This window comes from Lepidothrix coronata, unplaced genomic scaffold (assembly GCF_001604755.1).
Source record: "Lepidothrix coronata isolate B3197 unplaced genomic scaffold, Lepidothrix_coronata-1.0 Scaffold119, whole genome shotgun sequence".
NCBI lineage: Eukaryota > Metazoa > Chordata > Aves > Passeriformes > Pipridae > Lepidothrix > Lepidothrix coronata.
In genome coordinates, this window is record NW_016690299.1 from 2606018 (window position 1) to 2629476 (window position 23459).

Genomic DNA, 23459 nt, shown 5'->3' on the forward strand with positions numbered 1-23459 from the left:
GGGCCGTCCCGGGGGCCGTGCCCGGCTGTACCGCACCTCCTTCCCTTCTCCCTCCTCCTCCTTCTCCCTCCTCCCTCCCTCCCTCCCTCCCTCCGCGGGGGCCGCCCGCCCCGCCGGGACAGTCGCCGCCGGCAGCCGCGGCGCGGTGCGGTGCGGGACATCCACCTCATCCCGCTGCGGGACATCCAGCCCATCTCGTGGCGGTGCGGGACATCCATTCCATCCCGCGACAGTGCGGGACATCATCCCATCCCGGTGCGGTGCGGGACATCCATCCCGCTCGGTCCAGTGCGGAGCGGGACATCCCAACGCGGAACGGGACATCCCATCCCGCTGCGGCGCATCCCGGCGCGGGCCACCCCGATGGAGACGAAGGGCTACCAGTGCCGCAGCAGCCGCTACATCGAGAGCGGGCAGTCGGCGGTGCCCAGCTCGGTGCTGTTCGCCGCCGGGCTTTTGGGGAACGTCCTGGCCTTGCTGCTGCTGGGCCAGCACCGGCGGCGTTCCCGGTCGCCCGGGGGCCGCCCGCCGCGGGTCTCGGCGTTCTACGTGCTGGTGACCGTGCTGGCCGTCACCGACCTGCTGGGCAAGTGCCTGCTCAGCCCCATCGTGCTGGCCGCCTACGCCTACAACCGCAGCCTCAGCGAGCTGGGGCCGGGCGGGCGCGGCGAGGACGAGCCGGGCGTCCTCTGCCAGCTCTTCGCCTTCCTCATGGCCTTCTTCGGGCTGGCCCCCACCCTGCTGCTGCTGGCCATGGCGCTGGAGTGCTGGCTGTCCCTGGGGCACCCCTACTTCTACCGGCGGCACCTCACCCGCCGGCTGGGCGTCACTCTGGGGCCGGCGGCGGCCGGGCTGTGCGCGCTGTTCTGCGCCCTGCCGCTGCTGGGCTTCGGGGTGCCCATGCAGTACTGCCCGGGCACGTGGTGCTTCATCCGCATGGCCGGCAGGGGCCCGCGGGAGCTGGGCTTCCCCGTGCTCTACGCCGGCCTCATGGGGCTGCTGGTGCTGGCCATCGGCGCCTGCAACGTGAGCAGCATGAGGCACCTGTACGGCATGGCCCGGCGGCAGCCCCGCAGAGGGGCCCCCCCCGCCGCCGCCGCCCCCCGCATGGAGGAGCTCGACCACCTCGTCCTGCTCGGGCTCATGACCGTCCTCTTCACCGTCTGCTCCCTGCCGCTCATCGTGAGTAAGCCCGGCAGCCCCCTCCTCCTCCTGAAGACACCCCTCCTCGCCGGTCCCAGCCCCTGGGAGCTCGGGTGGTTGATTTACCACCCCCCCCCCCTCCACCCCCGAAATACCTGCCACCCCTTCCCCAGGTTAACTCCCTTGGGAAATAATCCTTCCTCACCACCACCTCCTCCCAAGGAGGTTGGATTGTTGATTTGGCCCTCTTGGAATAGCCCCTCGCACTGTCCATGGGGGTCAGGCCGTTGCCCAAAACCCCTTACAGGACCCCCCCCGCCCCCCCCAGCATCACTCAGTCCTGGGGGTGGTCAAACTGTTGATTTTTCCCTTTGGAATAAAACCTGGCACCACCCCCTGATTCTGGGGTCTCAGGGCAATACTTTGTGCCCCTCTAAATACTCCCACACTTTGGCCACAGACTTGCCTAAAATCCCTTGGAATAACCCCCCCATCATCACCACCCACTCCTGGGGGGGTCAGGCCGTTGCTTTATGTCCTTGGAATAAACCCTGGCACCACCACCCACGCCCAGAGGTGTCGGGGGTTCATTGCCTTAGTCCCCTCTGAATAACCCTGTCTCCAAAGTTTAGATTACTGCTTTAATGGCCTTGGAATAAGTCCTCCTGGCACCACTATCCCATTCTGGGAGGCTGCCCACCCTCAACACCAACAGCATGTCTCCAGTCCTTAATTTATTGCTTTAAACCTCATGGAATAAACCCCCCCCCCCCGTCACCATCACTCTGTGCCAGAGGTGTCAGGGGGGTCAGGGAATTACTTCTCCTCTCTGAGCATCCCCTACCCTGACCCAGGGTTGCTTTAACTCCCCTGGAATAACACCCTGTCCTGGGATGGGAGGGGTTAATTCATTGCTTTAATTCTGCTGGAATAACCACAACACCCCCACGGCCCTGTCCTGGGGGTTGATTCATTGCTCAAACTTCCTTGGAATACCCCCCATCTAACCCAACCCTGCCCTGGGGAGGGTCAGGTCATTCCATTGCCCCCCCTGGAATACCCACTCCCAGCACTCTGTCCCCCAGAGTGCTTTAACCCTCCTGGAATAACCCCCCCATCACCACCACTCTGTCCCAGAGGTGTTTGGGGGGGTCAGGTAATTGTTTTGGTCTCATTGGAGGGTCCCCTGTCCCATCACAGGGATCTATTGCTGCTTTAACTCCACTGGAACAACACCCACCCCCCCCTTCCATCACCGCCCCTCTGTTCCTCTGGGGTTGCCCCAGAGGTGTTTAATTTTGGGGGGATGTCAGTTCATTGCATTAGTCCCTTCAGTAATCCCCCCCATTCCCAGCCCCCTGTCCCAAAGGTGCTGAGCAGACCCTTTGAACTGCACCAGATTTCATGACCTGGGGGAAATACCCTCTGAAATCCTCCCATTTCTCCCTCAGGAATGGGGCTCCGGCTAGTGGGATGGGGATGGGAGACCCCCCAGCATGAGAGAGCCCTTGTTGCCCCCCTCCAACTCCTGGGGCCGGATCCTGCAGCCCCACTTTGGCATCACCCTCTGTAGGCAGAGCCAGTGCCACAGGGGGGGCTCCCCGAGATCAGGGTGGGGGTTGGGTCTGCAGGTGCTGCCACTGCTCTTGGTGACAGCTGCCACCTCCTTTTCCTGTGCACTCTATCACCGCTGGAATCGAAACAGTGACACATCAGCCGCCAGCATCCCTGGCACGACAGGCTCATACTGGTTTTGTGAGCACCTCAGTGAAAGCCCTGTGGTCCCCAAACAAGCAGGGTGAATCCCTGCCAAGATCCACAAACAAGCAGAGTGAATCCCTGCCAAGTTGTCCAAGGGATGCCGAGTCCAGTATCCACGGCAGCGGGGGCAGCACGAGTGGGGTGCCCCAACCAGCACCCACTGCTGCAGCCCGTGGAGGCTGAATGCTTCCTTCATCCATGAAACAATCCCAGACACCGGGGACACCTCTCCAGCTCTAACATCCTGGCCCTGACACAGAGTCCCTGTGCCATAACCAGCCGTGATCCAGCCCCAACTCCCGGTCGGATCTGCAACCCACAACACATGCTGGTGTGATGTGTAGGGGTATCGAGGGGTTAAAACTTCTTTTCCTGCCCCCCCACCCCGGGATTTTTTTTTATCACTGTAGCAAGATCTTCCCTAATTTTTCCCTACTTCCTTGATTTCTTTGCCAGATCCGGGCGTACATGGGGGCCTTCGCCGCCGACATCAACGAGAACGCCGATCTCAGCGCCCTGCGGTTCCTCTCGGTGAACTCCATCGTGGATCCCTGGGTCTTCATCATCTTCCGCACCTCCGTGTTCCGCTCGTTCGTCCGCAGGGTTTGCCGGAGGCTCCACTCCCGCAAGTCCAGCCTGAAAGGGTCCGACCCGGGCGGTGACGGCCAGTTCTGTCCCCCGGGCTGGCGCAGGACAGACCCCCCGCAGCTCGGCATCCCCTGAGATGTGGCTCCGGCAGAAGCCGGCGGCTGCTGGTGAGGATAAGGAGCCTTCGGCCCCCCATTCCTGCCCTGGAGCATCCCGAGGCAGCACAGGGCTGTGGCAGGGAGGGACAGCGTCCAGCTCGCGACGAGGGGCGCTGGGAAGGGTTTCTGTCCCCTCCCCAGGCTGCGTTTCGCCCCGGAGAGGAACCGGGGCGGGGCTCCCGTGTACCTGTGAATTTTCCGAGCAGCAGCGCTTTGTGGAGGGTCTGGGGAGCGCCCGGCTCCAGGAAAGCAGGAGGGGTTTGGTGTGTGGCTTCAGGGCAGGGAGGACACACAGGGAGGAGAACTGTGTGTGTGTCCCCATCGAATAAAGTGGTTCAGAGCCCTGTTCCATCGCCTTGTCCTGTGCGTGATCCCCTTCCACTCCAAGGGGGGTTATCTGGAGCTGGTTTGGGGTGTCCCCAGACTGGGCGAGGGGTGTGAGGGAGCCTTTGGGGGCGTGGAGACTCAGGAAGTTGAGCAGCATCTCCTGGTGTGACGAGGAGCCAGAGGGCAGGGAGGGTTTCTCTCTGGGATGCCCGTCAGGATCCTCCATATCCCCCAAGCAGGGCTGTGGTTTCTCTGCCCTTATCTTGCTCTTCTCTGGAAGATCGATTCCCCCAAGCACTGCTGTTGTGTTTGTGTTACTCAGATGTACCTGTCCTGCTGTAATTATTTTAATTCAGTATTTATGATCATCCCAAGCCTTAATAAGAGCAATAATTGAGAGAACACAGAGCCTGGTACGGTGCAAGCGTGCAGACGAACGATCATTTTAATGAAAGGTCCATTTCCCCTCAACCACACATATTAACTGGGTTTAATATCTGCCTCAAGTGACCATTTAGGCCAAAAAAATTATGATGACCAGCTGCTTGGTGTCCTTGGAGGAGAGAGGGAGAATATTTCCCTCTGTTTAGTTAAGCCTTGCAAGGTGTAGCCGTGTTCCTGCCCGCTCTCACGTGATATTTACTCTTGGTGTCAAATAGATTCTGCTTTTGAAGGAAGGAACTCTATCTTGGGGCTTTTTGGAGGTGACCTGCTTGGGTTGGCTCTGGCTGTTTGATCAGCCAGGTTTTCCCAGCTGGAGGAAAGGGAAGAGCTTTGTTTGGGGATGTTCTGGGGGGACCTTCAAGCTCCCTGCCTCATGTCTCTCCTCAGGGATTTCTAAGGAGAAAGAAGTGAAGTGAGGGTTGGTTCAGGCACTGGTTTCATGTTACTGGCTTGGTATTGACTTGGAGATGGCTCACGTGGGGCTGCAGAGTCAACAGCTCTGAGCCTGCGCCGTGGCTTTCCCTGGACCTGTTCCACCGTGGCCAGATGAGATAATGGTTCCGGAAAACCTTGCTGTCATCCCCCCTAACCTGGGGTCTCCTTCACTGTACAGATCCATGCTCCCCTCAGGATAGATGGACTAGGCATGGCCAGACTGGGAGTGTTCAGCAACACAGAATCACAGAATTGTTAAGGTGTAAAAGACCTCCAAGATCATTGATCCAACAATTAACGAGAGCTGTGGGTACTCTGTGTGTGCCCAGGCTGAGATAGGGCATCATCTGCCCATGATCCCAGCAAGGATTCACTCCCACAGAGGCTTCAGGAAAGGTCCCTGCCCCAGGAAAGGTCCCTGTCCCAGGAAAGGTCCCTGGTCCAGGAAAGGTCTCTTCCCCACAATATGTGCATTCAGAGCTCAGGGTAACCATGACCCATGGAAAGCAGTAATTAAATCAACACAAAACAGAGCAGGTTCTTTATTGAGGTGCAAGAATAGACTCCAGCTGAGCCCTAAAATGGTGCAAACACCACGGTCTCTGGCCCATCCATGAGTTTATCATCATGGGAAACAAATCCTGGAGCCACGAACGCAGTGGGGGTTTGCAGGCCGTCAGGGTGACCCCCCTGTCCCTGCAGCATCCCTGGGTCCCAGCTGGGACCGTGCAAGTCCCAGTGACCTTGACACGCTTATATGGCTTGGGTAGCACTTTCAGTGGGAATTCTGCCCTTTCTGGTGTCCTTCCTACCTGCTGCGGGAGCAGACCTGGAGTCTCCAGCCGGCCACTGCTGCCTCCGGGCGAGCCAAGCGCCGGCTGCAGCCAACAGGGTTTGTGCTCGGGGCTGCGCGCCAGGGCGGCCTCCCAGCAGAGAAATCATCGCTCCTCGGCGTCCCTGGGGCCCGGGACTGCCGTACCCCGTCCTCTCCAGAGATGGCAGCACGTCCCCAGCCAGGACTGCGCTCCCAGCCGGCCTGAGCACGAGGAGCAAGGAGGCGACGGATGTTCTCCGCCCCGAATCGGTCCCTTGGGCAAGCCGATTTTTCAGTGCCCAAACGTACATAGTTCGGGGGCTTCGGGGTTTATGTCAAAGCTTAGATCCCCCTTCTTCTTGCTGAGCTCGGGAAAAAATGAAAACAAAAGGGAAATAAAGTAAAAATCAAGTGAAAATTGAAATAAAAAATCCCGGCGACGCACGGTTCAGTTGTAAATGTTGCTAAAAAAGAACCAAAAAGGCCCAGGGGCTCAGGGATCTCCAGTCAAAGAGGTGAGAGCTGCTGTGGAGCCCTCTCTGATCCCATCCTCCTCCCAGGCTCCTTGCACTGCTCAGTCATTCCCCACAGGACCCCTCCGTGCCAGATCGCTCCCAGCCATTCCCGAAGGGATGGGCCTGATGCTTAATGGAGGCAATAAAGAAACGCTGCTCAGCTCGAGGACGTGTCTCACACCAACAGAGCTCTTTTTGGAGCCCGTTTTGTGTCCCTACCACCTTCCAGCACTGCCAGCTGCCTTGTCCCTCACTGTCACTGGTGCCACCAGCATCACCTCCCCCCTGCATCCCTGTCCTTTTCTGGACAGGCTGGGTTTTTTTTCAGCTCACGAAATCCAGGCACAACTTTGCACAAGCTCATTTCCCGACAAATTGTTTGGTTCTTGCAAAGAGCTCATTTTTTATTTTTTTTTTTAATTTTTTTTTTTTATTATTGTCTGCTTGCATTTTTCAGCTATTCTGGAAGCAGGAAGGCACGTGCCTGGGCAGGCAGCAGTGCTGGGGCTGCCAGGCACCCCAGCCAGGGCTGTGAGGCACAACAAGCCCATAAGTGGGTTGAATTATTTTTTAACCCATGGGTAGCAAGCCAAGGCACCGAAACCCTGACCTGTTTTGCCAGGGGAGTGAGTGAGGCTGTTGGCATGAGATAAGGGATGGGGATGGGAAGGCTTGGTAAGAAAAATGATGTCTGGCTTTGCTAAAAACAAGTCAGATGGGTTTTGGTTTAAAAGAGTTGAAATCTAGCCATCCAGTCCACCCTGCCATGCACAGGAGGGCTGGTCCCTTCCAAGTCCACAGTGTCACAGCCATCCTTTAAAACCCACCAGGGATGGAGAAGGATTCCAACACCCTCCCAGCCACAGATAGCCAATTCCAGAGGTTGAGTGCTCTATATGAAATTCGTGAAGCTTTCCTATAAACTCAGAGTGTTTTCTTCAACTGGGCCCACCCTGGAAATCTTCTCTTAGGGAAAACAATGCCAATGACCCTTGGGAGGATGTATGAGGTGCTGGAGCATGTCCAGAGAAGGGAACAAAGCTGGGGAAGGGTCTGGAGCACCAGGAGCAGCTGAGGGAGCTGGAGGGGCTCAGTCTGGAGAAAAGGAGGCTCAGGGGGGACCTTTTGGTTCTGCAACTCCGTGACAGGAGGGGGGAGCTGGCAGGATCTGGGCTCTTCTTCTGACTGACAAGTGACAGGACAAGAGGAAATGGCCTCAAATTGCACCAGGGGAGGGTTAGGTTGGATATTATGGAAAATTTCCTTGTGGAAAAGGTTGTCCAGCCCTGGCACAGCTGCCCAGGGCAGTGGTGAAGTCCCCATCCCTGGAGGGATTTAGAAGCCGTGTGGATGTGGCACTTGAGGACATGGGTCAGTGGTGGCCTTGGCAGTGCTGGGGGAATGGTTGGGCTGGATGATCTTAGAGGGCTTTTCCAACGTAAACAGTTCTAGGATTCTGTATGGACTTTGTTAGAGGCAAGACACATGAGCTAAACATGGAAGCAAAGGAAGAAAACAAACACTTCCCAAGAAACGGACAAATTGTACCAAGCGGTTTGTTCCTGGTTTTGAGCTCAGAAGGGGGAATAAAAAAACAAAAGCCCAGAAATTTTCCTATTATTGCAAAAAAATCCCATCAGAGACAACCGTCAGTTGAGAAGCCCGAAGCCCCAGATGGGTATTTAAGGCTCCATTAGCTGCCAGGAAAATGAGCTCCAAGACAAGCCAAAACCCCTTCCTGAGCTGTGACACGGAGCACCAGAAAGGAGTGGGAGGCTGGGAAAAGCCTCGGAGCAACCCCCCTACGGGATGCCTACTGCTCGGAAAAGGTCTCCAGGCGTGCAGACTGGAGCTGTGTGCATGGATCAGGACAGAATTCCGCCTCATCTCCTTTTTTAATCTGAATTTGTGGATACCACAGAGGGCTGAGCATGCCAGGGTCCCATCCAGCCCTCGGGAAGCCAACAGGATGGCTCCCACCATCGGATGTGTCCACGTGCTTTGGTGGATCTGCTGGATCAGTTCCACAAGGCTGGGAGGAGGGATAGGAGAGCTCCTGGGAGGTGTGTTTTCCTGGCCTGCCTGAGTGCAGGGTTAGTCTGGGATGGCTAAAACACCATCCCCTCCATCTCATCCATTGCTTTTGCCATGGGAACAGGGAGGGCTGGAGCTGTGGTGGCCCTGCCACCCATGAGGTGACAGCTCATCCTCCCCACCGCGCCGAAGAAGCCTTTGGGCTGTGTGGGAGAAGAAACCAAGGCCAGGACTAGCAGCGGCCCCCTCGGAAATGGAGGTGCTGTCACAAACCACAGCCCTGGAGTTTGCTGCGCACCCCATTTCCTGTACGAAGTTCCTGTTACAAAAGCAAGGTTTTAAAAATAACAGCCAAAAACGCGCTTGTGGCCTCAACCTGCCGTGTCTGTGCTGCAGTCGTGGACGCCACAGCGTTTCACTGCGGTTTGGGGGGCCAGGTGGGCTGAATAAATGAAAAATGAAGTAGTTGCAGCTGCTGGAGTAGTCCCAGGGCCAGGGGAGGTAAAAGACTTTCTACACTTGAGGGGTCTGGAAATAACCTGTGAAGCACCAGCTGCTTAAATAAAGGGCAGCTTGAGTGAGGGCTGGTGTCCTGAAGGATCAAAAGAGCATCCAAGACCCGTGGGCTTGAGCATGTGGATGTCCCATCCCTGGAAGTGTTCAAGGCCAGGCTGAACAGGGCTTGGAGCAGCCTGGTCTAGTGGAAGGTGTCCCTGCCCATGGTGGAACAAGACAATCTTTAAGGTCATGGCCAGACACCAGCACTGCAGGCTGCACTCACATGGGGAGTTCTGATGACATATAAGAGGGGGGGACAACTGGGACATGGCATGGTGCCAGCCATGGGGCAAGGAGTTCTCCATGGGCTCCAGGCAGCTCTGGGGCCATGGGAACTTCCCACACAAACTGGTTTCAGCTGGGTGTCCCTGGTAGCCCCACACCAGAACGAGGAAGGTGGCAGTGGGGCTCATAGTGCTTTGGGGTCCTTGGGTCAGCACCGGGGCTGGCTGTGCCTTGGAGGTCCTGGAGCAGCACTGGGACTCACAGACCAGCCCAGGGCTGGCTGCATGTGGGGCTCCTGGACTGGTACCAGGGCTGGCCATGGCACTGGGCTCCCAGATCAGCACCTTGGTGTTGGGGCTCCCAAAGCAATGTAAGGACTGAGGCTGGACATGAAAGGGGCTCCCGGACCAGCACTGGGACTCCTGGACCAGCACTGGGACTCTCAGGCTGGCTGGGGACTGGCCATTCGAGGTGCTCCCGGTCCTCCCGGGATCATGTGCGGGGTTCTTGGATCCCACACCGGGATTGGCTGTGCCTTGGGGCTCTCGGAGCTGCACCGGGGCTCCGGTACCGGTACCGGGACTCTTGAACCGGCATCGGGACTGGGCATGCAAAGGACTCCCGGAGCCGCTCCGGGGCTCCCAGCCCGGCACCGGGGATGGCCGCGCGAGGCGCTCCCGGTCGGGCACTGGAGCTGGGCGTGCTTCGGGACTCCCGGAGCGGCACCGGGGCAATATCCTGGGGCCGCACCGGGACCGCTGGCACGGCATCGGGACTCTCGGACCCGCCCCGGGACTGGCCGTGTCCGGGGCTCCCAGACCGGCCCCTGGACTCTCGGTCCGTCGGGGTTTCGTCCGTGCGTGTCTCTCGCCGCCCCTCCCGTCCATCGCTCGGGGCCGGGGCCGGGGCGGTGCCGGGGGCGGCGGGCGGGGCGGGGGGCGGTGGGTGGGGCGGTGCCGTCGGGGCGGGCGGTGCCGGTGCCGGGGGTGGCAGGGCAGTCGGTCGTGCGGCGGCGGCAGCGGAGGGATGAACGGGACGGGACGGGAGTGCGGGCGCGGCGGGTCAGCGCTGCCGGCCAAGGCTCACCCGCTGATCAGCGCCCTCATGTTCTCGGCCGGGCTCCTGGGCAACCTCCTGGCGCTGGGGCTGCTGCTGCACGGCCGCCGCGGGCCCCGCCAGCGCCCGCCCTCGCTCTTCCACGTCCTGGTGCTGGCCCTGGTGGTCACCGACCTGCTGGGCACCTGCTCCGTCAGCCCCTTCGTCCTGGCGTCCTACCACCGCAACCACACCCTCACCGCCCTGGTCCAGGGAGGGCACATCTGCCTCTACTTCGGCTTCGCCATGAGCTTCTTCGGCCTCGCCACCATGCTCATCCTCTTCACCATGGCGCTGGAGCGGTGCCTGGCCCTGGGGCAGCCGTACTTCTACGAGCGCTTCCTCAGCCCCCGCACGGGCTTGGTGGCCCTGCCCGCCATCTACACCTTCTCGGCCGCCTTCTGCTCCCTGCCCCTGCTGGGCTTCGGCCGCTACGTCCAGTACTGCCCCGGCACCTGGTGCTTCATCCAGATGCACCTGGATTCCCACCAGAACCGCGGCGGCCGGGGGGCGGCCGGGCTGAACGTCACCTTCTCGCTGCTCTACGCCACCCTGCTCCTCTTCCTCATCCTGGCCGTGCTGCTCTGCAACCTGAGCGTGATCGTGAACCTGGCCCGCATGCACCGCCGCGCGCAGCGGACGCGCCGCGTGGCCACGCTCGAGCAGCCCCGCGCGGCCTCCGGCTGCGGCCGCCGCATGTTCTCCATGGCCGAGGAGATCGACCACCTCCTCCTCCTCTCCATCATGACCATCACCTTCGTCATCTGCTCCCTGCCCTTCACGGTGAGTGCGGCCGCCTCTCCCACCCCGGGGTGGGGTCCCCTCTGCCCAGCGCCCACATTTCTCTCCTTTCCTTTGTAAGGCTCGCCCCCAGCTCTGCTGTCCAAATCCCAAGGGTTGAGGTCAAAGCTTTGCTCTTCCCGAAGCTTGGGAGAGCCCAGCTCGGCAACGAACTCTTGGCAGTTTGCACGTCCCTTGGGGAGTGGGGGGAAATCGCTCCCTGTATCCCCAGTGCCAGAAGGAGGATGGGGTGTCAGGATCACAGGGTGGCAGGAGAATGGAGTGTCAGGAGGATGGGGTGTCAGGTGGATGGGGTGGCAGGAGGATGGGGTGGCAGGAGGATGAGATGGCAGAAGGATGAGGTGACAGGAGTGCCCTCCCACCCCATGGAAGCTCCAAGGCCAGCCAGGCTCAGGCAGGGACCAGGGTGGGGATCACCTGGACCACAGGGCATCACTGCAGTTCCCAGGAGCCGGGCACTCCTGGTGGAGGTGTGAGGGATGGCAGAGCAATCAGTTAAGCATCCAAAGATGGGGATGAAGGAGATGCCCTGGGATGGAGGCAGTGGGTATCTGTGCTGGTGGGATGAGTTATCCCAGAGTTCTGCGCATGGAGCTGGAGATGCAGGGGTTGTCCCCATGTGCCACACTCCATCCATGTACAAGACTTCCAGCAGAAATCCAGGGTTGAACCCTGCAGCCAAGTGAGGAAGGGGAGAAAGCGAGTCCCCTGACTCTGCTTGGGGCTCTCCCCTCCAAAGGGCCACTTTTCATCCCTCCAAATGGTGTTACACCGGGATCATCTTGGACTCCGGAGTAGCTCAATCCCCTGGCTGTGTGTGTGTGACCCCCTGCCACAGGAGGTCATTTTGTTCCCATTAGAAGGGAACCCCACCAAGGTTGGGAGTGCAGCCAGTGCTAATTCTGTGTTAAATAGACTCTACCTTGCTTCATGCTCCCTTTCTTTTCCTAAGGGAAAAGAAAATAAGCACGGGGTAGAGCCAAGCCAGGCTGCCGGGGGTTTAGGGCAAAGGAGTAATGTTTGGATGCTCGTGAGCATTCCAGGAGCCAGGCTGAAAGCCCTGAGAGACTCTTCAGCTCCTGACAAATGGTCTCACACATCCTGAGCGGTTTTTGTGTCCCAAAAAAAGCCTGGGTTTGGCTGCTGTGGTCATTACGAAGTGGAACCCTTTGGTGGGGGCACGTGCACAGAGCCCTGTGAGTCTGCTTGGGGCAGATGGGATGGGAAAGCGGCGCTGGCGGGGATCCCACGGGCCCTGTGGTAGCAGATATAGCCTTATCCAGAGCCAGCTTCCCTTTTCCCGTCGCCCAGCTCCCATGTGGGGCTGTGTTTGGGCTGCGTTCTGGCAGCGTCTCAAACCGAATGCCGCCGGTGCCTCCTGGGGGGTGACACTTTCTCTCCTGCCCGGGGCTGCTCACAGCAACCACCCTCCTCCCAGGAGCAACCAGCACACAAACCCATCAGGTCACAAAATCCTCCCCCTAAAAAAAAAAACCCGTGACACCTCTTGGAAATGCAGCATGGCTGCCTCCTGCCCTGGGATGCGCCATCCCTGGGTGGTACCCAACGGATCCCGGCTGAAGGAGGGATGCTTGTGCTTCCCGCCCCCATCCAAGCATCCCCTGGCCCCCGAAGTGAGGGGGTGGTGAGCTGACCCGTGTGAGTAAGGAGTGCTGAGTCACCCTTCCAGGAAGCCCCGTGGGCTGCTGTGAGTCGGCACGTTGTGGGAAGGACGGGAGCAGTCCCGCACCCCTCATCCTCTCCGTCTCACACATGGTGTTTCGTCCCACGTGTGAGAATCAGGATTGTACAGCCTGAAAAAGAGACACGTCCCAGGTGACCTGATTGTGGCGTCCCAGTACCTGAAGGGAGCTACAAGAAAGATGGAGAGGGACTATTTACAAGGGCCTGGAGAGACAGGACGGGGGGGAATGGATTCAAACTGAAAAAGAGTAGTATTAGGTTGGATATTAGGAAAAAATTCTTTACTCTGTGGATGGTGAAGCCCTGGCACAGGTTGCCCAGAGAAGCTGTGGCTGTCCCATCCCTGGAAGTGTTCCAGGCCAGGTTGGACAGGGCTTGGAGCAACCTGGGCTAGTGGAAGGTGTCCCTGCCCATGGCAGGGGCTTGGAACAAGATGGTCTTTAAGGTCCCTTCCAACCCAAACCATTCCACGATCCCGTGCTTTTGCAGATCCGTGCCTACATGAACAAGTTCATCACGGAAGAGGGCGAGCACGAGTGGGACCTGCTCGCCCTGAGGTTCCTCTCCATCAATTCCATCATCGATCCCTGGGTCTTCGCCATCCTGAGGCCGCCGGTGCTGCGGTTCCTGCGCTCGGTGCTGTGCTGCCAGGTGACCCCCGCGCTCCCGGACAGACGGACTCCATGCCCTGCAAAGACAAAACTGGCGGCACAGCTGGGCCCCTGTGAGCCGTAGATCCATCAGCCATTCCAGGAGACTCCTGCCAGGTGAAGCACAGCCCAGACAGGTGTTAACGAAGCTCTGCCTTACGGCCCGTAAAGAGACGTGGCTGCTGTGGGGTGGACCTGGGGTGGGCCAGGTGTCGCCTGGGAAGCCCCTGGAAAGCCAGTGTGGTTTCTCACAGGGCAAAAAATTACAGTGGGGCAAGATCAGAAGGGCTGATGAATACCTGGGAAGGGCTGTAACCCTCGGATGGGGCGGGTCCCGCATGGGAAAGGGGGAAGGCTCTGTTTGGCCCCGCTGTGGGAGAGTCAGGGGGTGAAGCATGGGGGGCTTTGCTATAACACTACTACTGGGGAGGGATGTTGGGAAGCAGGGCTTCCTGCTGGTGTGCTTCCCAGAAAGGTCCCTGAGGTGGTTTTGGGGCGCAGGCAGCTCCTGGAGGTGGGGCTGGATGGCCATCGTGGCTGCAAGCATCCGTCTCTGCCCAGAGATCCCTAGGGATTGGAGAGGAGACAACAGGAGCAGTGTGCCCCCAGATATTCCCCTTTTTTTTCATAGGCCAGTTGCCTAAAGAAATGCACTTTTTCAGGTGTAGATCTCTGTGCATGTGTCTGTCTGTCTGTCTGTCCGTCCCCCACCCCAGAGATTTTAAGCACCGGTGGGTCCCTGAGGGGCACTGGGGCAGAGAAAAAGCCAAATTATGGCACTTCCCTCATGCTGTGATGGAGCAGAGTCTGCAGCCCCTCCTCAGCACCCATTTTGCAATTCCCTTTGCCTTGTGGTTTGTGCAAGAGCCGTCAAGGGGAATAAAGAACCTGACCAAGGATTGAGAGGTTTCTCTCACAGCCACGAGCTTCACCCACAGCCAGGGTGATGCTGCTGGTGGGTTTTGGGGCATTCACTTCTCTGCAAGTTTTATTCAAAAAAAAAAAACCAAACAAAAATGTCAACAAAATAAAACAAAACAAAACAAAACTAAACAAAAAAAAAAAAGAAAAACCCAAGTGCAAAAACATCCAGGTCATCAATCCTGGACTGAGGCAGCGTCCTCCAGTGCCTCTATTTTGTTTTGCGAGATGCCTCCTGATCTTTGGGACTCTAAGCTGGCTCCCACTGGGATGAGGAGCATCCAATCCCGCATTCCAAGGCTGTTGCTGCTGTTAGGGGTCACTGAGGGTCTCGTGGCTCCTGTTTGTGCAGCACCCAACACAGTGTCATTGTGCTCTTGCAAGTGGGGTGTCTCATTTGGGAGCTGCAGCTCTGCTCAGAACGCCCAAAAGTGCCAAGATTTGGAGCTTTTCTGCTGTGTAAGAGCTGAGATGATGTAAAAAAAAAATAGTTATTATTTAAATAATAAATGTCTCTCAAAGGATCCTGCTGAGTCATGTGTGGGTTCGTGCTTATGATGCACCTCAGGGTAGATCTGGTTCCTGGAGGAAATGTGTCGCCTGCCTGGAGCATCCGTGGGATGAAGCCACGGGAATGGGGGGAGGAGGCAGAAGGAGAGGCTGGCAGGGGAAATGGGTGCCTCAACTTTCCTAAAAAGTGAAAATAAACTGTGTTTTAGAGACGTGTGATGACATTTTTGCCTCACCTCTGCCCGCCAGCCGCAGAAACACCCCCACCCCTGAGCTCTTCCCTAAGACTTGCATCTCCCTCAGCCAGGGAAAAGCAGGCAGAGCTCCTACCTGTTATCAAAACACAAAGCCAAAAAATACCCACCCTAAGAAAAGGCAGATATTTCAGTCACTTCTGTCAGGCAGCCAATATCCACAGGAAGTTTACTGGCCTCCGAAATGCGTGTGGGCAGATGTCAGGCATGGGCTGCTATTGCTCAAGCCCCACCGGCAGGTTTTTGGCAGCACCCCGTGGCTTGGGGGTTTTGTAGGAGCTGGAATTTTGGGGGGAGGGGGTTGCAAGACGTGCCTGTACAGGAGGGTGAAGTTGGGGGTGCTCCCCACACCAGTGGAATGTCATCATCCATCCCGGGATTGGCAGCGTCCCACCCACCACTAGGAGGTCACGATTGCCCCTTCCCAAATTATTCCCCCATCCACGCACACGGCAGGAGCAAAGGCACTTCCTGGGTTCAGGGTTTGGTGCACCCAACTATGTCTCAGTGAGCGCTTGGCTTGAAGAGGGGCCAAAAATCTTTGGGAAGAGCCGTGGGTCCGTGCGCTTTGTTTATCCGAATGGTCGTGACCTGGTTGCTCACGCTGGAATTTCAGGACCAGTTGCCTAATTCTCTGCTAAGCCAGAGGGAAAAGCTGCCTGGGAGGGAAAAAAAAGAAAGAAAAGTTTTTTTAAAAAGGGGGAAAAATGTTGGAAATGCCAAGGGGGTCACATCCTGCAGAGACCAGCATGCCAAGGAATGTGACAGCAGTGGGAAGAGGGCCCAGCTGGATCCATGGCAGCACGGGGGACAAACCCCAGGCAGGATGCTCCAAGCGGCTCCCACTCCAAGGATTCACTCCTGCCAGCCCCCAGCTCGGCTGCTGACCACTAATTGCCAGCTGTTTGTTTTTCTGGGAGGTTTATGGCTCCTCATCAGGAAACATGGGGCTGGGAGACAACCTCCGGCATCCATCCCGCTGGGATCTGCTTGTCGCTGCAGTGGAGTCACTCTCCCAATGTTAAGGGACAGCAGTCCTGGCAAGTGGGGTCAAGGAAATGATTTGGATCAAATTTAATGGCAAAATAAAAGAAAAATTGGTGCATGCAAGGAGAGGAACCCAGTGAAACCTGAGTCCCTTTTCATCCCACATCCCTTTACATCTTCAGGATATATCCTGCGCTGCTGGGCAGGGAATATCCCCAGAGCACTAAAACAAAACAAAACAAAAAAAGCCATCAGCCCTCCTTCTCTGATTCCAGAGGAGAAAAGGGCCTTAATTAGGGCTCTGTGAGGACAAGGAGGGCCACGAATCTCTCTGTATCCTTCACAAAACACCGCTTTTATTAACGTCACGCAGGAGCCATCGCAAAAGCCAAATTAATTTGACTCTCGTCAGCCCCACTGACGTGTGTTCAGCTCAAATCCAAGATGACAAAGTGTCATTTCGTTGCCTGTGCAGGCCCTTAATGAGTTTTTTTATTCCCACACCGGAAACGCTCTGGCACAAGGAAGCACCAGGCAGGTCTTTGCGTCTGGAAACGGAGCTGCCGAAGAGGAGCGAGGGAGAAGCCACTCCTCGGGGACACGGGATGGCAGCAGCTGCCCTCCAGACTCCTGAAATATGGAGAGGGACCTCACACTGTGCCAGGAGGAGCAGGGACCTGTGGGACCCAGGGGATTGGGATCCCCTCCAGAAACTGCCATAGAATCATGGGAGGGTTTAGGTTAGAGGGGACCTTAAAGCCCATCCAGTTCCAACCCCCTGCCATGGGCAGGGACACCTTCCACTAGCCCAAGTTGTCCCAAGCTCTGTCCAACCTGGCCTTGGACACTTGAAATTAGGGTGATGCAATGAAACATTTTTGGGAAATGGGCACTTTGGGAGAGTAGAGCAGAAAGGAAGGGAGCTTTTCCCTCGCTCCCTCCTTCTCTGGATAGTTCGGAACATCTCCTCCACATCTCTGTGCTGTCAGCAAGGAGGAGACCCTCAGTTTTTGGCTGTTTTGGCCCCTTGACCCCATTCCTGGGAATCAGCAGACACGGGCACATTTGGGGACAGTCTGTGAAGGTGGGGGTTGGGATGGGATGGGATGGGATGGGATGGGACAGGATGGGATGTGTGTGGTGGCGTGTCCAAGCCCAGCATCCCTGCGGAGCACCGCTGGGATTGCTGCTCCAGCCCTTTGGGAGTCTGGCAGGAAGGCAGAGCCGCCTTTCCGGGCAGAGGACGGGCACTGAGCCCATCTCCCCGGGCTCCAGGAGGGTGTGTGGTGTGATGGATGTTAAACTGGATTAAATGGATTAGGCAAGGAAGTGACTTCAGGGGACACGGCAAGGCCGGGCTGCCAAACGGGCTCTGCAGCGGTGCCATGGGTAACCATGGCACTGGATGTCGGTGCTGATGGCAATTCCCTGTGACTGGAGTGCAGGGAAAAGGCACATTTGGCTTTACTGTCGCTGCCTTCTGCTTTTGCAGCTGGTTTTGCATTGTCTCTGCATTGTCACATATTAATGTGAAACCTTTCCTTGGAGTCCTTCAGATCCTCCCACGTCTCCCATTCTGAAAGGGGGATCAGCCTTTTCCAGGGGTTGTTTTTGGTATCCCAAACATCCTAAGCTTAAAATCAGAGCCTGGTGCCCAACATGAGAACCAAAATGAACAATCTGTGGCCTGTCTCCTGTCATTATGAGGGATTGTGAGACCTCGGAAGCAGCAGGGCTGTGGCAGAATTACCTCTCCACAGCCAGATTTTCTTAGAACCACAGAATTCCTGAATGCTTTGGGTTCAAAAGGACCTTAAAGACCATCTCAGTGCATATCCCTGCCATGGGCAGGGACACCTTCCACTATCCCAGGTTGATCCAAGCCCTGTCCAACCTGATCTTGGACACTTTCAGGGATCCAGGGGCAGTCACAGCTTCTCTGGACAGCCTGTGCCAGGGCCCCCCACCCTCACAGGGAAGAATTCCTTCCCAATATCCCATCTAACCCTGCCCTCTGGCAGTGGGAAGCCATTCCCCCTTGTCCTGTCATTCCAGACCCTTGTCCCAAGTCCCTTTCCAGCTCTCCTGGAGCCCCTTTAGGCACTGTAAGGTACTCTAAGGTCTCCCTGGAAGCCTCCCTTTCTCCAGCCTGAACACCTCCAGCTCTCCCAGAAGAGCTTTTCATTTTCAAGCTTTTTTTTGCAACGTATGAATAATTGTTTTCCTTCTGGCTTTTGGCTTCAGCATTGCAGAGAGGGGGAGAAGATCTCATGTGAGTTTTCCCCAAACTGCCATAAACTCTCAGTTTCTCAGGCCTAACAAGGTTTTGTCATTGTGGATATGACCCTCTGTGCCCAGGGAGAGTCATTTTCTCATGGTAGTCCTTTTTTTGCTCTTGCTCTGATGGGAAAATAACAACCTGAACAACCTGGTCTAGTGGAAGGTGTCCCTGTCCACGACCAGGAGTTGGAATGAGAAGAGATTTAAGGTCTCTTCCAGCCCAAATCATTCCATGATTCTAGGATTCTATGGAGGTGCAGCTCTCCTGCTGCTTGTTTCTCCTCCCATATGAGCCATGAGGGTGAGCCAGAGGATGCTGGGGATGTCACTGGATACCGGGATGACAAAGGCAGCCATGCGTCCCTGCTGTCCCCCTCGAGCCAAAGGCACACCCAGGGGAAAGACCAGATGGAGCAGAACCCCACAGGATTCTCCCTCCTTCTGTGGGACGTGCTGCTGCAGGAAAACCAACCAAAAGGGCAACCAACAGGCTGGGAAAAATCCAGCCAGAGCTCAGAGCTGATCTACCACAGATTCAAAACATAACAAGGGAAAGTTTTACAACTGGACTGGGACGTGGAGCTAAAAATACAGCTGTTGTAGCTCGGGGAGGGAACGAGTGTCCAAGGCCACTGTTGTTTGTGCACACACAGAGGGCCTGGCACTCGCCCCCAGAGAAAGTCCTCGCCCTTAAGAGCATCCAGATGAGGTGTGAGGTAATTTATATCCTTCATCCAGCTGATGCATCCCACTGGGGGGGCTGGATTGCGCTTTCCCGATGCTCACGGGCTTTGCCATGAGGTTTGTGCCAGAGGGCCAGAGGTTTGGAAGGGGCACACCAGGTCCCTAATTAACAGCCCGAGGTGGGCAATGTGTTTGGGGACGCTCCTGGAAATCACGAGGGTTTCCCATGCCCAGCTGCTGTTTTTAACCGGATTTCCCTGAAATGTGCAAACATCCGCGCCCGGCAAATCCGCAGGGAAACGCTGCCCATCTGCCAGCGCTGGTGCTGTTCCCGAAGAGAGCTAAATCTCCAAAAACAAGAGACTAAACAGTGTCAAGCTCACGTCAAGCCTCTGGCATTTATAGAGGCCGTAAAAGCTCCGGGGCATCGCGGAGCGGGATGGATCTCTCGCCTCCCTGCCCCGCGTGCTGGACCTGTGACCTCACCCCAAAACCCCGTTTTTCAGGGCAAAACAGGACCTTGATCAGGTCAGCAGCCTTGTGGGCTGAGCTCATGTGAGGAGGAGAGCAAAGGGCTCGGGGTTTCTGAGCAAGTAAATCCATAAATCCACACAGAGTTTTGTGTCCCAGTACCGTGGCTCTGGTTTTGTCGCTGTTCCCCCCGAGCCGCCCCCGGGTGCAGGAGGTGTCAGACTTGTGGCTGGAAAAAAAAAAATCCCTGAAAAAAACACCTGTAACAGCTTGTTTTTTCTGAGCATCCGGTTCGTGAGGGAGGTCCCACCCTGGTCAAAACAACAGCACTCCAGTCCTACAAGTCTGGCATGTCCCACCCCTGGAAGTGTCCAAGGCCAGGTTGGATGGGGCTTGGAGCAACCTGGGATAGTGGAAGGTGTCCCTGCCTGTGGCAGGGGGTGGAATGAGATGAGCTTTAGGGCCCTTTCCAATCCAAACCATTCTGGGATTCCTTTACCTCAGTTTCCCCTCCACGTTCTGGGAGCATCTCTTCCCAGCATGGGAACTACATCCCTCCCACAGCCATTCCTTCCCACAGCACCCCACACTGACCGGGGAAACTCCGCAAAATTAAGAAAGGGAATAAAGAGGGGAAATAATGAAGCGAAAGAGCCTCCAGCTCTCCTGGAGCCCCTTTAGGCACTGGAAGGGGCTCTCAGGTCTCCCTGGAGCCTTCCCTTCTCCAGGTGAACACCCCCAGCTCTCCCAGCCTGGCTCCAGAGCAGAGGGGCTCCAGCCCTTGGAGCATTTCCATGCTCTCCTCTGGACTTGCTCCAGCAGCTCCAAGTCCTTCTGATGTTGGTGCCCCAGAGCTGGAGCACAGGTAGGGTCTCACCTGAGCAGGGCAGAGGGGCAGAATCCTCTTTCTTCACCCTGCTGCCCACGCTGTGGGATGAGCCCAGGACATGGAAGGTTTCTGGGCTGCCAATGCAGAGGGCCAGGGCATGTCCAGCCTTTCACCCTCCAGCATCCCCAAGGATGCACAAAAGAAGGACTTTGCTCCCTGCTGCCTCCTTTTCCTCTGCCTAGAAGCACTGAAATGCTGCTGAGAGATCCCTCCAGAGCTCCCTGAATCCATCACCCTCCCCAGATCCCTTCCAGCACCACTCTCCTCACCACCCTCCTTCCTCTGCTCTCACCTGCACTGTAATATCAACCCTGGAAAGCACCTGGAAGATGCTGAGTTAGCAGCACAGCAGTGGGGTGGGTAAAACCCACTATGGATCCATTTAGTGGGAGCCCAGTGACCCAAGCACTGCGGGGACAAGGTTTGATCCCTCTGTTGTCGCGGGGGCAGGAGGAAATGATGTGGGCCAGGACAGATGTGAGACATCAAAGCAGACAGTTTTGACCAGAGTTAAAAAGAGAAGTAACTGTTTACATGAAGCCATTCCAGGGTGGTTTGGAGAGCCTGTTTATCCCTGGACATTCGTGCTACCAGAGCTTTGGCCACGCAGTGGCTGGAGAGAGATGGGGTTTGTCATGTGAAGGGGATGTACACACGAGAGGACAGTTATTTGTCATGAGCAGCTGCTGTTTCCTCTGCTAAAGACCTTTTCCATCCAGTTGAAGCTGGAAGTGCTCGTTTCCAGCTGTGAGGGCCCTCCAAGGGCCCTGCAGAGGCCGGATTGACCCGTAGATCCCTAAGGATGTCCTCGGTGCTTATCCAGCAAACCAGGCAGTGCCTGGGGAAGGCAGGGACAGCCCATGTCCTGGATGAGGGGCTGTGCCAAGTGGTCCCCGGGGTTGCTGGAGGAAGCTGCTCATCATCTTGGAATGACCCCCTCAGGCATCAGTTTTGGAAAGCTTCAAGAGTGTTCCTGTTTCCTGCAGTATTCCGGGTCATTGCCATCCCCGGAATCCAGTGGTCCCCTGGGGCTGTTCCCAGCAAAGCCACCACCATCCCTCCTTTCTGCTGCAGGACAACGTCCATGGTGTGGATAAAGAGGAGCAGGAAACCTCTGCAAACCTCCTGCAGCTCTGCAAACAGGGATGGGGACAGGGGAAAGGTGGCAAGAGAAAAGGGAGAGGAAAAGGGGACAGGGGGGACATGGGGACAAGGGAAAGGGGAAGGAGACAGGGAAAGGGCAGGAGAAAAGGGAATCAAAAAGAGAAAAGTGAAAGGAGAAGGGGATAGGGGAAAAAGGAATGGGGAAGAGGACAGGGGAAAGGGGATGAGAAAAGGGGAAGGAAAATGGGACATGAAAAAGGAAAGGGAAAGAGAAAGGGAAAAGGAATAGGGGAAAGGGAAACAAGGGAAAGGGAATAGGGGAAAGGGAAATAAGGGAAAGGGAAAGGAGATAGGGGAACAGGGAAATGTGAAACAGGAAAAGGGAAAGGGGAAGAGAAAAAGGAAAGGAAAAAGGAATAGGGGAAAGGGGAAAGGGAAAAGAGGAAAGGGGATAAGGCAAAGGCTTCCAGGCTCTGTCCTGGTGTGACTGGCCATTGGAATTGCTGTTCCCAGCTGGTTTCTCTGTGGGTGGTATTTTGCCATCAGCCCCCATTTCATTTTCCTTTTCCATTCCCCATTTTTGGCAGCCAAATCAGCCCTGGAAACTCCAGTGCTCCCCACGAGATGCTCTGGAAGCTCGAGGCTTGTCACTGCTGAGGGGTTTGGGGGCATCCCAGGACAGATCCCTGAACATTTTGAGAGGGTTCAAGGATCAAAACCAAACACCAAGACATCCAGGGCCGGACATCCTCTGGCTCAAGCAGCCATTACCCCCTTAGAGAGGTCCTTCCCTCCGAGCATCCTTCCCAAAGTGGTTTGCTCAGCATTTCCCTGCCTTGCTGGAGCTTCTTGCACAAACCAGGGAATTGTGGCCACTTCTTCTTCCCTGGGCATGGCATTTTCCTTCCAGTGCATCCCATTGGCACCTGTTCCATCTGGATGGAGCAACTGGGCTCAGCTTCAAATAGCTGGTGCTCCCGTGGTGCCAAACGCTTCTGGAACAGCTTCACAAGAGCTATTCCGTTAATTATTCATTATTGTGATTAATGTGTGGCAGTTGTTGGAATAAATCATGATTCACAGGGTTTAAAATCAATAATCTCCCTTGGAGATGGAGCTGAAGGGCCCTGGTGCAGCACATCCCTTTTCCAGGGTGTTTGGGGAGCGTCTGAGCAAATATTCTGCCTCCGACAACTCTTTTAGGGAGATCAGCTCTGCCTGGGCATTGCAGAGATGCTCTCAGGGATATCCCCAACACCTCCATCCTGCCCACTCAAAGGCCCTGGAGTGCATTCCCCATTCCCTGGAGGACAGGGATACTCAGGTCCAGTCACCAAACACCATCACACTGCTGCTTTTCCCTATTTTTTCCCTCTGGGGAAGGAGCAGCTCGTGTTTTCTCACATTTTTCTGAAGTCATTCCGTGTTTTTAGAAGGATGTGCTAAGCCAGGAAGGATTTCTCCTTGCAGGCATGTTTGCTTTGAGAACTTTCCCTCACCCAGCAGTGCCCAGTGCATTTTTAAAATTTTATTGAATTGCCCTTTCACCCTTGCTTGGACTTGCTGGTGCCTTTCTGAGAGTGAAGGATGCTGGCAGCTCGAGGGGCCATAACTCATAGGGGACACCTCTGGGGTCCCCATCCTTGCAGAGCAGACCCTGTCCTTGTAGGGAGCTCCTGCGGTGTTCCTGTCCTCATGGGGAGTCACTGTGGGATCCTTGTCCTGGCATCAGGGTTCCTGTTCTGAAAGGGGAAATTCCTGTCCTTGTAGGGTGTCATTGTGGGATACTCATTCTTGCAGAGGGTCTAAACCCCTTGTAGGGTGTCCTAGTCCCTATAGGGAGTCTCTGTCCTTTCAGGGGGGTCCTGTGGTGTCCCTGTCCTTGGGGGGGATCACTGTGGGATCCTTGTGCTGGTGTTGGGGTCCCTGGTCTCACGTGGGAGGTCCCTCTACTTGTAGGGTTTCATTGCTGCTTCCTCATTCTTGCAGAGGGTCTAAACCCACTGTAGGGTGTCCTTGTCCTCATATGGGCTCCCTGTCCCTGAAGAAGCATCCCTGCCCTCTGAGGGGGTCCATAGGGGACTCCAGCAGACGAAGGGAGCAGGGT

The 23459-nt window shown here is 56.5% G+C and overlaps 2 protein-coding genes across 2 annotated transcripts; both read left to right on the forward strand.

Annotated features, from left to right (window-relative positions):
• The first annotated feature begins 363 nt into the window (after positions 1-363).
• On the forward strand, positions 364-3866 carry PTGDR (prostaglandin D2 receptor). The gene is made up of 2 exons (XM_017825447.1): positions 364-1182; positions 3361-3866. The coding sequence occupies exons 1-2, from the start codon at positions 364-366 to the stop codon at positions 3625-3627; spliced, it is 1086 nt and encodes a 361-aa protein (XP_017680936.1). The 3' UTR covers positions 3628-3866.
• Positions 3867-10027: 6161 nt separating this feature from the next.
• PTGER2 (prostaglandin E receptor 2) lies at positions 10028-14275 on the forward strand. Its single transcript, XM_017825445.1, has 2 exons — positions 10028-10880; positions 13092-14275. Exons 1-2 carry the CDS (start codon positions 10029-10031, stop codon positions 13335-13337), a joined length of 1098 nt encoding a protein of 365 aa, XP_017680934.1. The 5' UTR covers position 10028; the 3' UTR covers positions 13338-14275.
• The last annotated feature ends 9184 nt before the right edge of the window (positions 14276-23459 follow it).

Excerpts from the sequence above, each read along its gene's own strand:
- PTGDR (XM_017825447.1), top strand. The coding sequence starts at position 364 with ATGGAGACGAAGGGCTACCAGTGCCGCAGCAGCCGCTACATCGAGAGC. Across the intron at positions 1,183-3,360 it reads TCTGCTCCCTGCCGCTCATC|ATCCGGGCGTACATGGGGGC; the intron begins GTGAGTAAGCCC and ends TTTCTTTGCCAG.
- PTGER2 (XM_017825445.1), top strand. The coding sequence starts at position 10,029 with ATGAACGGGACGGGACGGGAGTGCGGGCGCGGCGGGTCAGCGCTGCCG. Across the intron at positions 10,881-13,091 it reads TCTGCTCCCTGCCCTTCACG|ATCCGTGCCTACATGAACAA; the intron begins GTGAGTGCGGCC and ends GTGCTTTTGCAG.